Raw genomic sequence first — 15,000 nt, 5'->3', positions numbered from 1 at the left:
ATTTATATATTAATATATTTATACATAAATTTATTTATATATAAATATATTTATATATAAATATAGATTTTATATGTATTTATATATATATATATTTTACATATTTATATATATATTTATTTATATATATATTTATTTATATTTTTATTTATATACAGATTTATTTATATATATATTTATATATATTTATATCTATATTTATATATATTTGTGTACATATATATATATTTATATATATATTTATAGATATTTATATATACATTTATATATATATATATTTATATATATATATTTATATATATTTATATTTATAGATATTTATATATGTATATATACATATATAAAAAAATCTCGCATTGTTCTTGGCTTTTAATTTTACCTTATAATTTTCTTCAACAATGCTTGAAGCAACTACAATCTACTTTTATCCCTCAGTCTCAGTCAGACAGAGTTTGCACTCATGAAGAGCATCTTCAAAACTACGGAAACACGCGCTAGAGTCAACTGCCAAATCTACTTTTTGAAAAAAGGCCGTAAAAACAAAATTGTTCCTAGCACAATCAGGAACATAAATCTGCCAACATGGTTCTGTTTTCTACACACTTCACGACAATTTATATATGACTATTGCTTCAAAATAATCATTAAGCAACACCACCGGACTCTACAAGGACATATTAATTCAGTCAAGAACCTCCGGAATTTCCTCACTGCATCTATCCCTAACGGTCATTCGCTTAACAACATCCAATCTCTGATCGACTGCGCATACCATTCCAGCTTGCACAATGAACAGAAACATCTCATACGCAAATTTACTTGGCTTAAACAGAAAACTAATAAACCGGTCTACAACAGACACATACATAATTCACAGGATTCTTCCACCGACAAGTCCCTCAAAGATCATCTTCTCGTAACTGACCTCACTAACTCTCTTTCCACAACTGAAACGGATCTCCTTTCACTTGGCCCTAAGTTTATCACCTCAATGAAACTGGCGGATAAAGCTAAACTCAACATAGAAACGCAGTTCTGCAGAACTGCTTACCACCTTAAATGGTGCACGCTTTCGCCCCGCACGATAACAAGGACACCCCCCTCAACCTCTCAGGTAATCACAACACCTCTTTTCCTGTTTTTCAGCTTGATCACCCTTTATACCCACCTCCTAATAATATTCCACTAGATCTAAAACTTTCAAGGTTAAAGCATAAAATCTTCAGAATACTTGAACGCGAACAACACCATATTACTCCCAATTTTACCAGGAACCAATACCTCACCCTTAAATCCCTTAAAGACAAAGATTTAGTTTACTTACCCTCTGATAAGGGCAGAGAATTTTGCGTTATATCACAGGAATCTTATAACAACATTGCTATAGAGCATCTTTCCAATACCGACTTTTACACCCCAGCACATAATATCACTGCTGCTCGTATTGAGAACAACATTAACAAGACATGGTCTCAAATTTGTTTTAAAAGAAATCTCCCAAAACAACACAGACTAAATTTTATTACTAAATACAGCGAATTACCTACCTTTTATCACCTTATTAAAACCCACAAAAATAGCACACGCACACACAGATCAGACCCATTGTTTCAAGCGTTAATGGTCCCCTTTATAAAATCTCTTGGTTAATATCCCGCCTACTTAAATCTCTACTCTCTACCTTCCCAGCCCATGTTAGTAGTTCCAACCAAGTAATTAACAGACTCAACGATCTACCACACCATCTACTCAAACTATACAGATACCCATTTAGCCTAGACGTCGTTCCTTTATACACCTCCATTCCTGCACATCCAGCCATCAATCTCATGGCAGACATTATAGCATCTAAAAACCCACAATGCTTCGGAATTACTCCAGGAGATCTCTTACAACTCCTCCGTATTATAGTAGACAACACTTACTTTACTTTCTTACAAAACACGTTCAAACAAGTATCTGGACTACCCATGGGCTCCAGTCTATCCGGTATTCTTGCCATTGCTTATATGGACAAACTCGAAAGACACACCCTTAGTACCTGCTACTCTTATCTCCTTTTTACTAGATATATCGATGGCATTTTAATTATCACATACTCCCGCGAAGAAGCTATTAACATTTTCCACAAATTCAATAACGCCGACCCAAACTTAAAATTTACTATAGAACACCCAGACTCTTCTGAATCTCTTTCTCTACTTGATTTTAAAATACAAATAAAAAAAATGGTGCCATATGCACTGAATTCTACAGAAAACCGTCCAGCAAACGCCTCTTCGTACATTTCAAATCTGCACTACCTCTCAAGGACAAACTAAACTACGCACATGCCGAAATCTCACGCATACAAGACAAATGCACTAACATCTCCGACAAACATACACACACTAACAATTTCCTACAGACCCTCTCACTAAACGGCTACCCTAATACGATCCTATCCTCACTTAAAAAGAAAAAACGCAACACCCGACCCTTCTCTAACAATTGTTTTCTAAAACTACCCTTCCTCAGTGACAAAATCCCATCTTCAATCCGAAAAGCCATCCGCAGCGAGGGACTCAACATTCAACTCATCCACATTGGATCTACTTTAAGACAACAGCTCAACCGAAAACATCCATCGCATACACCTTCCCCTTGTTCACTCTCTAATTACCCAATATCACACACAAGTTTATGCTTTAAGAACCACGTTGTTTACGACCTACAATGCGCTAAATGCAGTGCATCTTACATCGGAAGCACTACCAGATTGCTTCACCACCGCATTAAAGAGCACTTAAACACTACTGCTTCGTCGTTCTATAAACATATTCGCACTTGCATTAATTCAGAACCAGATTTTCACATAAACATTCTTGCTTCTTCAAGAAACGTAGGTCAACTTCGTATCCTCGAATCTTTAATTATTTCAAAAAATACTCCCACACTAAACAATAGACTGGAATTGAGCTCCGCTTTTATAATATAAGTTTAAAACATACGAAAAACAATAATTAAAATAATAATAAAAAAAACCTTGCTTGAATAGTCATCTCCCTTGATTCACAAACGCAACAAGTATTTCAAACACCAACTGATTTATGTTAACGTTCTCCTAACGTCATTTTTTTTTGTTCTATATTTCGCGGTATCACGTGGCAAACTCTGCGGCTGCTTTTCCAATTTTGAACACTCTTCCGCTGTCTTCTCTTGAAAATGGACTAATAGGTCTGAAATATATTGAGATTTATAACACCATTGAATACAACAGAAAAAAAAATGACTGTTGTTTAGAGTTAAAATTTGTGTGAAAAAGAAAAAACAAGCAACAAAAAAAGAAATCTATTTCTTTTATTTTCATTTAATTTTACTCTATATAAAAAAAAATCTCGCATTGTTCTTGGCTTTTAATTTTACCTTATAATTTTCTTCAACAATGCTTCAAGCAAACTACAATCTACTTATATTTATATATATATTTATATATATATATTTATATATATATTTGTAGATATTCATATATTTATATATACATGTATATATATATTTATATATATATATATATATATTTATAGATATTTATATATTTGTATATACATTTATATATATATATATTTATATATAAATATATATATATAAATATTTATATATTTATATATTTATATATGCATTTATATATATATATATTTATATATTTATATATGCATTTATATATATATATATTTATATATTTATATATGCATTTATATATATATATATATTTATATATTTATATATTTATATATAAATATATATATAAATATATAGATATATACATTTATATATATATATATATATTTATATATATAGTTATATATTTATTTATATATTTACATATATATATTTATTTATATATTTATATATTTATATATATATTTATATCTTTATACAGGGTGTTTCAAAAGTCTTGGGAACATTACAAATGCGTATATCTCATGAACTATTCCAGGTAGAAAAATGAAACTGGTGTCATTTTAAAGCTTGCTTAATCAAGTTTTTGGTCATGCTAATGATTTTCGTCTTATCTTTCCATGTGCAGTAATGGCGTTCTCTAAACAAGACAAGGCGTTTTGCGTCCTCCAATTTGCAAAGACTGAATCGTGGACATGTGTTCAGCGTGCATTTCGCAGGAAATTTAAAAAAGAAGTCCCTGAAAGGAAACCCATTGTCAGATGGCATGCTAAATTTGTGAAAGATGGGTGTTTGTGCCCAAGTAAGCGAACAGGTCGCCCTTCAACTTCAGAAGATGCAGTTGAGCAAGTCCGGAAGCCTTTCAGCAGAGCCCTCGTAAATCAGTGAGAAGAGCCAGCAGGGAACTTCAGCTTGCTCCAGCAACTGTCTGGCGTGTCTTAAGGAAACGACTGCAAATGGTACCTTACAAGCTCAAGTTGGTCCAAAAGTTGAAGGACACTGATAAGCCACTTCGCCGTGACTTTTGCATTGCAATGCAAGAGAAGTTGGAAGATAACGGCTTTGATGACCGGCTTGTTTTTAGCGATGAGGCGACCTTCTATCTGAATGGCAAAGTTAACAAGCATAGCACTCGCATATGGGGTACTGAGTGTGACTTTTTCCTTTGGGGCTTTGTCAAGCAACAAGTCTATGTGCCGCCCCTTCCAAGAGATATTGACGAACTAAAGGCTCGAATAACGGCAGTTGTGGGAACCATTGACGTCAAGATTCTGGAACGCGTTTGGCAGGAAATGGACTATCGACTAGATGTCTGCCGTGTGACGAATGGTGCTCATATTGAGCAAGTTTGAAGATTCCCCACAAAACTTGAAACTTTAACCTTTCCAACGGTACCAATTTCATTTTTTAACTCCTAATAGTTTTTGAGTTATTAAAAATCTTTATGTTCCCAAGACTTTTGAAACACCCTGTATATATATATTTATATATATATTTGTATATTTATATATATATATTTATATATATATATATTTATATATATATATATTTATATATTTATATATATAGTTGTATATTTATATATATTTATATATATTTATATATTTATATATATTTATATATATTTATAAATTTATATATATTTATATATTTATATATTTTATATATTTATATATTTATATATATAGTTATATATATATATATTTATTTATATATATATACTTATATATATACTTATATATATATATTTATATATATATTTATATATATATATATTTATATATATATATTTATATACATATATTTATATATATATATTTATATATATATATATTTATATATATTAAATTGTAATTCAATGAATTTTTAAAAAACACTCATTGAAATGTCGAAGTCATTAGGGGTATCTTTTCTAGGTCGGACATTGGTCTAGTAAGCAAGAAAATCTTAGATAGAATCATACCTTCCATTAGAGACAAAGTTAAATTCCCACTGTGGCAATGTACGGACTCTGTTATAAACTGGTTCTTAAAACTTAAGGATAAGCAGCAACTGAGCTTTATCACGTTCGATATAAATAATTACTATGACTCAATCTCCCCAATACTATTAAATAAGGCACTAATATTTGCAAAAAAAGCATTCGGACATAACGGATTTAGAAATTAAATTAATCTTATTAGCCAGACGATCCCTAATTAAATTTGAAGGTAAATATTGGACAAGAAAAGATACCCCTAATGACTTCAACATAGTAATGGGATCTTCCGATAGTGCACAAGTAACCGACTTAGTGGGTCTTTATTTATTAAAAGAAATTAGTATAGAATTCAACAACATGCGAGGGGGGCTATACAGGGATGACGCATTATTCGTCACCCCCGCAAGACCAAGACAATACAACAACACTATAAAAAAATGCATGAATTTTTCAAAAACTTTGGATAAACAATAGATGTCGACCCAAACAATAGAACTTCCAACATTTTAGACGTATCTTTAAATCTTTGTTATGAATCTTACACCCCGTACCATAAACCAAATCTAAACCTATTTTATGTACACAAACAATCTAATCACCCAAAGTCAATAATCAAATCAAGAGTTCCATCAATCTCCAAAAGAATATCAAATCTATCAGCAGACAAAAAAGACTTTGACCAGGTATCGACATTCTACAAAAATGCTTTAAGGAATTCAGGATATAAAGAACGCATAGAATATAACAAAAAACACCCTTTAGCGAGAAAACTACACTCAGTAATTACTCATAATATGACAATAAAAAATAACAGTAACAGAATAAGCCAAAATGTTCCTACCAATATAAATTTCCTCACTAAATACACAGCCACCAGCCCAATCCCAAATCAAAAACAATTTAATAAGAAGAGAAAAGTAAGACGTAAGAATGCCATTTGGTTCAATCCTCCTTTCAGCTCCAATGTAAAAACTAACATTCCAAAAGAATTTTTCAGAATAGTGGAAATATCTTTTAAATACCCTCATAAATATAGTACCATATTAAACAAAAACTCCATAAAAATCTCATACTCAACAATGCCTAATCTAGCACAGGCAATAATTTCAACAAATAACAGGAAAACTAAAAAAGCTGGATATACCAATTGACCTAATACCTAGTAACAAATGTAACTGCCAAAATAAAAATGAATGCCACCTTAATAACGATTGCATACACAAAGACGTGGTATACGCCTGCACAGTCACGCAATTACCAAAACATACAAACAACCAATCAAACGAGGAAAACAATGAATATAGTCGAAGCGTTCAGAACGCAAGCATACATAGGGAAACATATGGTGAGGGCTCGAATAATAATAACAGTAACAACAACAGCCAGGCTAACGTATCCAATAATATAATTCCCAGTGAACACCAGTTTAGGACTAACCAGAACCCAGGCTATGAATCCCCAGGCCCCATCTTTTCCCAGACCCCCAATATAGGACTCAATAGAAATGGGACCGATGAACAAATAAATAGTAATAAAACAAGGAAAACATTCACGTATATAGGTGCATCATCAAGCTTAATAAAAATAAGAATCTCAAACCACCTACATTCCTTCAGAAATGAAAGATCTCAAAACAATGATAATAATAGCACATCCTTAACTTAATTAATCAACAGCCTAGAGGACAAGAAAATTCCATATTCAATTAAATGGAGAATACTGAATAAATCTAGATCATATACCCCAAGGGATAAGTTTTGCAATCTTTGTATATCCGAGGCAGTCAACATCATAACCTTCAACAAACCCATAATAAATACCAAGAATGAGTTAGTGTCCAGATGTAAACACAAGAAAAAATTTAAATACAGCCATCTTAAAATAAAATCACATACACTCTCTGTATAAATGATAAATAGGTAAAAACAAAGACTAAATACACATCAGTCTTGACTAAAATCTAAACAATTACTTTGGTAATATAATAATGTTCATTTTCTAAAGATAGGTTCTTAATCACCTCATTTAACACATGAAATAACTTCCTCTTTTTGTATATATGCACATGTTAAGTAGAGCCTTTCTATAAGCACATTAACATACTACACTTTAAATCTCCTACACGTAATTTGCACTCTAAGATCTAATTATAATAGTATTTCCAAAAACATGTAGCTTCCCAATTAAAGAATTTAAAATTTAGCCCTCATCTACTAACCAGAACAGGAGTAAAAATTCCCCATGGCAAGGTAATCTCCAGACCCGTACGTATAAACAAGAAAGAACTATACTCATTGATGCGTCATATCTGTTGGTACTAGGGTAATTAAATTGTATAACCATAGTTACGCAACCCCACTCTTTTCATCTTATTAATGTTAAATTAGCAGTGTAGGGGTCAAAAATTATCTATGATAAATTTAGGTAAGTTACCTAGACTAATTATTGTTATAATTAATAGTGTTAAATAATGATATACATTCTTTATATCTAAATATATATTTTTTGTATATATGAGGGCATATATATCTGGGTATATATGGAACACGTGTTATATGTGGGTATATATGGGCTTAGTGAGCGTATGTGTGTATAAACTGTATGGTTTCGTGTATGTAAAAATATATATTGTACGTGTGCATGCATGTGTACGTGTGTATATATGTGTGTGTGTGTGTGTGTGTGTGTGTGTGTGTGTGTGTGTGTGTGTATGTGTTCATGTATTTATAGGTAACTTTGTGTATATTTGAATGCAGTTCTAGAAAATTTCCCCCGTTAAATATTATTAAATAGCATAATGTTATGGATATTACTGATTTTAAACGTTCTCCAGTAAGGTTCATTACTTTATTACCTTTGTTTTCAGCTTATTTAACATTGAACTATTACCGTAAGGATCATAAAACAAAGATAAACGTTCCATCAATAATCTTAGGATTGGTTTCACAATTAGCTCATAAACATTAGTATATTCTAAACCTCATGTCAATCCTCCTTTCTAAGGGAAATATATATACGTATAAAATTAATAATAATTAGCACCTCATGGGCAGTATATATAACTTGAGTTGACGGAACAAATACGATTTAAACTGACAATGACATTTGAGATGAAACTAGGAAAAATCTGGAAAAAACGAATTATTCCATTTACGTATCTGGCCCATCCTTTTATTTTATTTTTATCTTTATTTTTGTTTTTGTTCTTATCTCTATATTCTTCTTGTTCCTCCTCTTCCCTTTCCCGAACTAACTCTCTATATCTAGTACACGACCTGACCTCAATTAAGCGATCGGTCAAACTTTATGATTCTTTGAATTCTATTTGAAGAGATATCTATTTATATATATGTATGTATGTTTATGTGTGTATATGTATATGTATATATATACATGTGTGTATATTGTGACGGTACCACGAGCCTGTTTCTTGACGAGAACCTCCCTGTACGGTACCAAGGTTGGAGTTCTCAGAGAAAATCCCAAGGCCGGGCACGCGTTTTAAGAAAAAGAAAAGTTTGACGGGTACCGACTGCAAATTATGCGGTCTCTATGGTACAGTGTCCAGGTTCAGACCAGAATCGTCGTGGAATATACTCGAGGCATTCACGGGCGGCAATGTAAGGCAAACAAAAGAGACACAAGTCGACACGGGTATGAGAGTTATTAAATCAACAATTTATTTAAACAAATTGAACCGGGTAAAATGTAACTACGAAAACAGAACATGCAACTGAAATCATAACTGAAATAACATGAAAAAAAAAGAATAAAAGAATATATACATGCAGACAATGATTTGGGACAAGGAGAGGGGGGTGAGTGATATTTCGATTGTCTTAGGAAGGTTCTTTTTGTTCTCTTCGATGAGAATCAACGAGATATGAGTGATACTCAGAGAGGGGGGGTCACATTGAAAGTCTCAAGATATAGAGATAGTTTTTCCCTCTTTCCTCTATTTTTATTTTTATTTTATTTTCTTTCCCCCTTTTTTTCTTCTTCCTTTTTTTCTTTTTTTATAGTCAATGATATGTTACTTATGGGTCGATCAACAGGGGGGGGGGATTCAGCATTTAGAAAAAAAACCTTAGTTCGAGGGTTGCTTTTCTTTTCCCCATTTTTTTCTTTTTCTTTTTCCTTTTTTTTTCATGGGGCATTCAACAGTTCACATAATTGATCGAGCAAAAACAATTTAGAAAGAGTTACTTAACTTCTTTTGTTGAGTCGACGTTCAATTCACCCGAAGCTTTTGTTCCTTTTATGAGGTGCTAGTTTGAAGGATCGATTCTCGTAAATTCCAATCCATTTATGCTAAGGTGGATATATGTTATTCCTTATCAGCACGGCGTGAATTCCAATCGATTAGTGCCAAGGTGAGTATATATTGTTCCTTTGTGGCACGATACGAGTCGACGAGATGTTTTTCTTTTCTTTTTTTTTTTCACCATGCGAATCAACCGCGGTGTTTCCATTTTTCGAGCAGAATGCCCCCACACATGTTTCCGTGTCCACCGCCTTCGTCGAACTGCCTTGATTCTTCCGCGTTTTCCTTGTTGGCGACAGTTGAAGGTCATTGCGTGGGTGTAGAAATCTAGGTCGCTCAGCCAGCCTCATTTTGACTCCGTCTGCTAAGGATTGGGTGTGGGAAGGGGTGTCTGCTTAATTGATATATATGAAGGGTGTGAAAATGTTTCTCTTAACCCCTTCCTCCATAAGAGAAAAAAAAAGAGAATTGTTCCTCCTTTTTTTATATATTTATATGTATTTAAAATAAAATTACTCGTATGAGACAAGAAAATAATATTTGAGATTAAGGACACCAACTTGTGTCACTCTAAAGAAATGATGTTCGTGGAGTTTCCATCACTTTTTCCTACAGCTATTTTATGAATTTTCCCCCCCGCCCCTTTTCTTCCCTTTCTGTTTCGAATCTACGTGATAAGGCGTCCGCTATTACGTTATCCCGACCCCTTACGTGTCTGATGTCTAGGTCGAATTCCTGCAATATGAGACTCCAGGAGAGTACTCGCCGGTTTTTATTTTTCATTCTATTGACGTATATCAATGGGTCGTGGTCTGTGTATAGGATAGTCGGGCCATGCACCGAGGATACATAGACTTCAAAATGAGATAAACTCATCACTAACGCCAAAGCTTCCTTCTCTATTGTGGAGTAGGATTTTTGAAACTTGCTCAGTTTCTTTGAGTAGTAACTGACTGGGTGTAGTTGATCATCCTCCCCCATTTGTAACAGTACTGCTCCTATCCCGCTATTGCTGGCATCTACCGCCACACTGAAGGGTTTGTCAAACGATGGAGCCTTTAACACTGGCTCGCTGCTTAACATTAGCTTGATCTTCTCAGCTGCTTCTTGACATTCGGGTGTCCATTGAAATCGCTTGTGCTTTTTCAACAGCTCCGTCAGTGGCGCAGTGAGACATGCAAAATTCCTGCAGAACCGGCGGTAATACCCTGCCATGCCCAGGAATCTCCTTAAACTCCTAACATTTTTTGGTATGGGATAATTCTTTATCTCTTCTACTTTGGCCTTTGCTGGGGTGATCTTCCCATGGCCAACCACATGCCCTAGATATTTGACCTCGGCCTGGCAGAACTCTGTTTTAGCTAAGTTTATGGTTAATTTGGCCGTTCTTAACCTCTTAAATACTTTTTCAATTGTTTCGATATGTCCTGCCCATGTGTCATTGTAAATGACTATGTCATCGACATATGTATCTACGTTTTTAATCCCAGCAAGGCATGTGTTCATCAGTCTTACAAATGTTGCTTGGGAATTCTTCATCCCAAATGGCATTACGCGATATTGGTATGCTCCTTCTGGGGTTACAAACGCCGATATTTGCTTGGCTCTCTCGGTTAGAGGCACTGCCCAGTATCCCTTAAGAAGGTCGCATTTGGTGATGTATTTGGCATGTCCTATCTTATCTATACAGTGGTCTATTCGTGGCATAGGGTATGCGTCTGCCTTGGTTATCGCGTTCACTCTGCGATAATCTGTACAGAATCTCACTGTTCCGTCCGGTTTATCGACCAGCACGCACGGTGATGCCCATTCACTTTGACTGGGCTCTATTATCTCGTGTTCGAGCATGTAGTCTATCTCCGTTTTCATTATCTCTAATTTCTTCGGACTTATGCGATACGGATGTTGTTTAATTGGTTCGCTCTCCTTTAGCTCAACGTCGTGCACTATTGTTCTTGTGCGCGTAGGTGCGTCAGCAAATAGGTCGCTATATTCTGTTACCATTCCTTGTAACTTCTGCCCTTCTTTCGGCGGTAAGTGTGCAAGTTTGCACCCTAGGTTACTCATTATCTCCGAATTCTTTAACTTAATGGGTGGGTCCTTTTCTACAGGAAGATCTCTTTCGGGGTACTCATCACTTACAGCTTCATGGTGACACTGTGCTGTCAATATTGATTTTTCTCTCGCCCTCCTGAAATATTTTTTCATCATGTTCACATGACATACTTGAGTTTTGTTTCTACGCTTGGGGGTAGATATCTTATACTTTAGTGGGCTTATCTTTTCAGTAATTGTGTACGGTCCCTGATATTTCGACTTGAATGGTTGACCATTCAGGGGTATGAGTACTAACACTTCCTCTCCTTCTTCGAACTTTCTATCTACTGCCTTTTTATCGTATGTGGTCTTCATGACCCTCTGACTACTTTCTAGGTGGGTCTTAGCTAACTTCCGTGTTTCGGCTAAGGTTTGTCGCATTTTAGTGACGTAATCCGTCATGTTATTTGGCAAGGGTTCATCGCTGACCCATTTCTCTTTTATCATTTTTAATGGTCCTCGTACCTGATGACCGAAGACCAGATCGAAGGGACTGAACCCCAACGAGTCTTGGACGGCTTCTCGAGCTGCGAAAAGCACAAATGGGATCCCCTGATCCCATTCGGCATCGTGTTCCATACAATAGCCCCTGAGCATGGTTTTCAGGGTGGCGTGGAAGCGTTCCAGAGCCCCCTGCGATTGAGGGTGATAAGCGCTGGATTTTATGTGGGTGATTCCCAGTTGCTCCGTAGCCTGCTCGAATAGCCTCGACGTAAAATTAGATCCTTGGTCTGTCTGTATGGTTCTGGGTAGCCCCATTTTAGTGAAAAGGTTTATCAGGGCATCTACCACCTTTTTCGTTGATATGTTGCGCAATGGGATCGCCTCTGGAAACCTTGTGGACGCGCACATTATAGTTAATATAAATTTGTGTCCTGTTTTGGTTTTGGGTAGCGGTCCTACACAGTCCACTATTACCCTACTAAACGGTTCTTCCACTGCCGGTATAGGTTGGAGTGGGGCCGGGGGAATATTCTGGTTGGGTTTTCCAGTCTTTTGGCACGTCCCACAAGTTCTACAGAACGTTTTGACATCTCCCACGATTCCTGGCCAGTAGAAATGTCTGGTCAACTTTTCTAGGGTCTTGTTGACACCTAGGTGGCCCGCCAGTGGTATCTCATGTGCCACTTTCATGATATCTTCTCGATACATGTCGGGTACCATTACTTGTTCCCGCACAGTATCTCCCGACTCTCCCTTTGTCTTGGGGGCATTCCATTTCCTCATTAGTGCGCCCCTATTGAGGAAATATTGACTTTTTGATTTGTTAGGATATTCTTCTCCAACCCGACAGAATAAGGGTTTTAGGTCGCCGTCATTCTGTTGCTCCTTGATCAGCACTTGTCGTGGCACGGGTAAACAAGGTTGGGGTGTTACCACCGGTCTCGGTTGCTTTTCCCCTGACGGCTTGTCTTCTACATTTCCCCTCTCTATCGCTCTACTTCTTGTGGTCACCCCTATGGGTTTCCCGTCTTGATATTTCGCGATGTCATTTCCTAGTATCATGGCTACCCCTGTCATCGGTAATTCGTCAATTACGCCTACAGTTATTTCTCCTGAGCCCCAATCCGACACTAAGTGGACTTTAAATAGTGGAATCGTTATGGGTCTGTTTCCTATGCCCCTTATCGTGGTCGCTCTACCTGCGGCTCTTGTCGCTTCTTTAGGCATGCATCCTCTTTTCACTAGGGATTGGGATGCTCCCGTGTCCCTGAGAATGTTAATGGGTTCCCCTTGACCTTCCTTATCTCGCGCGATATATCCTTTCGATATGAAGGGTTCGTACGTTTCATTTATTCCCTGAGATATCGCCCCTTGTGTTTTGGCTGGGGTATTCCGATTCATCTCCGTGAATCGTTTCGCCTGACACTTCGCAGCTACATGACCTGGCTTCCCCACAGTTGAAGCATACTATAGGTCTCGCTTCCCGTCCCAGTACTGGTCGGTTGGTTGTGTTGAGGGGATTTCTGATGGGTACTCGTGGATTTTCGTACAGTGTCTTTACTGCACAATGTTCCCTGACCTGTGACTGCATGGGTCCCTGTAGTTTTGCCCTGCTTCTCTTGTGAGTCAATATGTATTCGTCGGCTGCCGTGGCTATATCGATTGCTGTTTCAGCCTTTTTGTCGGTCAGGTGTAACCTCATGTCATCGGGTATGCAGTTTTGAAATTCCTCAATTAACATGAGTTGTTTCAATTTGTTGAAGTTACCCTCTATGTTTTTGGCATTGCACCACCGATCAAAATAATTCTCTTTGAGTTTAACGAACTCTACGTAGGTTTGTCCCTCGCTTTTCTTTGAGTTTCTGAACTTCTGTTGATAAGCTTGTGGGACGAGTTCATAACTTTTAAGAATTGCTTCTTTTACTACCTCGTAATCGGCACAGTCTTCCGCTGGAAGTGCCGCATTTGTCTTTTGGGCCTTACCGCTTAATGCCGTTTGTAACAGCATTGCCCAACACTCTTGTGGCCAGCCCATATTTAGGGCGGTTCTCTCGAAGTGCGCAAAGTAATCGTCCGCCTCCTTTTCTACAAATTTTGGGACCAATCGCACTTGTTTTAGTTATGTCGAATCTGTTTTGTCTGACTTGCTGTGGCTGGTGAGCTATACTTAATTCGCTCATCCTAATCTCTTGCTCGATTCGAGCTTTATCTACCTTGGCTTTCGCCATTATTCTGGCTTTCTCTAGTTCGACCTGATCAGGAGTCATGTCGTTTTCTCCGCCGGTAAATCTTCCAGCACTTCTTCATCGAAGCGGTCATTGTCTACCATGTGCTCAGCTATTATTCTCATTAACTGGCTTTTCCTCATAGCTCCCCTAACCTCTAGGTCTAATTTCTTTCCTATTACTATTAGATCATCTTTTTTTTAATCGATATAATTTATCTGGGGATGGATTTTAAGGAATTCGTTGGTGTCCGTCATTTTGCCTTACCGTCCGTGTATGATGCACAAGTACGTTCACGAGGATTTTTTTTTTTATTCAAGCAAGGAAATTACACTTGCTTGGTGTATAACTGATCTCCGGAGAGCCCCAATGTGACGGTACCACGAGCCTGTCTCTTGACGAGAACCTCCCTGTACGGTACCAAGGTTGGAGTTCTCAGAGAAAATCCCAAGGCCGGGCACGCGTTTTAAGAAAAAGAAAAGTTTGACGGGTACCGACTGCAAATTATGCGGTCTCTATGGTACAGTGTCCAGGTTCAGACCAGAATCGTC

At 36.4% G+C, this 15,000-nt stretch overlaps 1 protein-coding gene across 1 annotated transcript; it reads right to left on the bottom strand.

Moving 5' to 3' along the window:
* Nucleotides 1-7,084: 7,084 nt before the first annotated feature.
* LOC145261013 (uncharacterized) lies at nt 7,085-13,007 on the bottom strand. Its single transcript, XM_080119139.1, has 3 exons — nt 12,286-13,007; nt 11,088-11,874; nt 7,085-7,096 (listed from the first exon to the last, which is right to left on the bottom strand). Exons 1-3 carry the CDS (start codon nt 13,005-13,007, stop codon nt 7,085-7,087), a joined length of 1,521 nt encoding a protein of 506 aa, XP_079975265.1.
* Between the last annotated feature and the right edge of the window lie 1,993 nt (nt 13,008-15,000).

Source organism: Euprymna scolopes, chromosome 37, assembly GCF_053919585.1.
Source record: "Euprymna scolopes isolate OS-2025 chromosome 37, ASM5391958v1, whole genome shotgun sequence".
Classification (NCBI taxonomy): domain Eukaryota; kingdom Metazoa; phylum Mollusca; class Cephalopoda; order Sepiida; family Sepiolidae; genus Euprymna; species Euprymna scolopes.
Note: the sequence above shows the minus strand (reverse complement) of the source record. Positions and strands in the feature narration are given on the sequence as shown.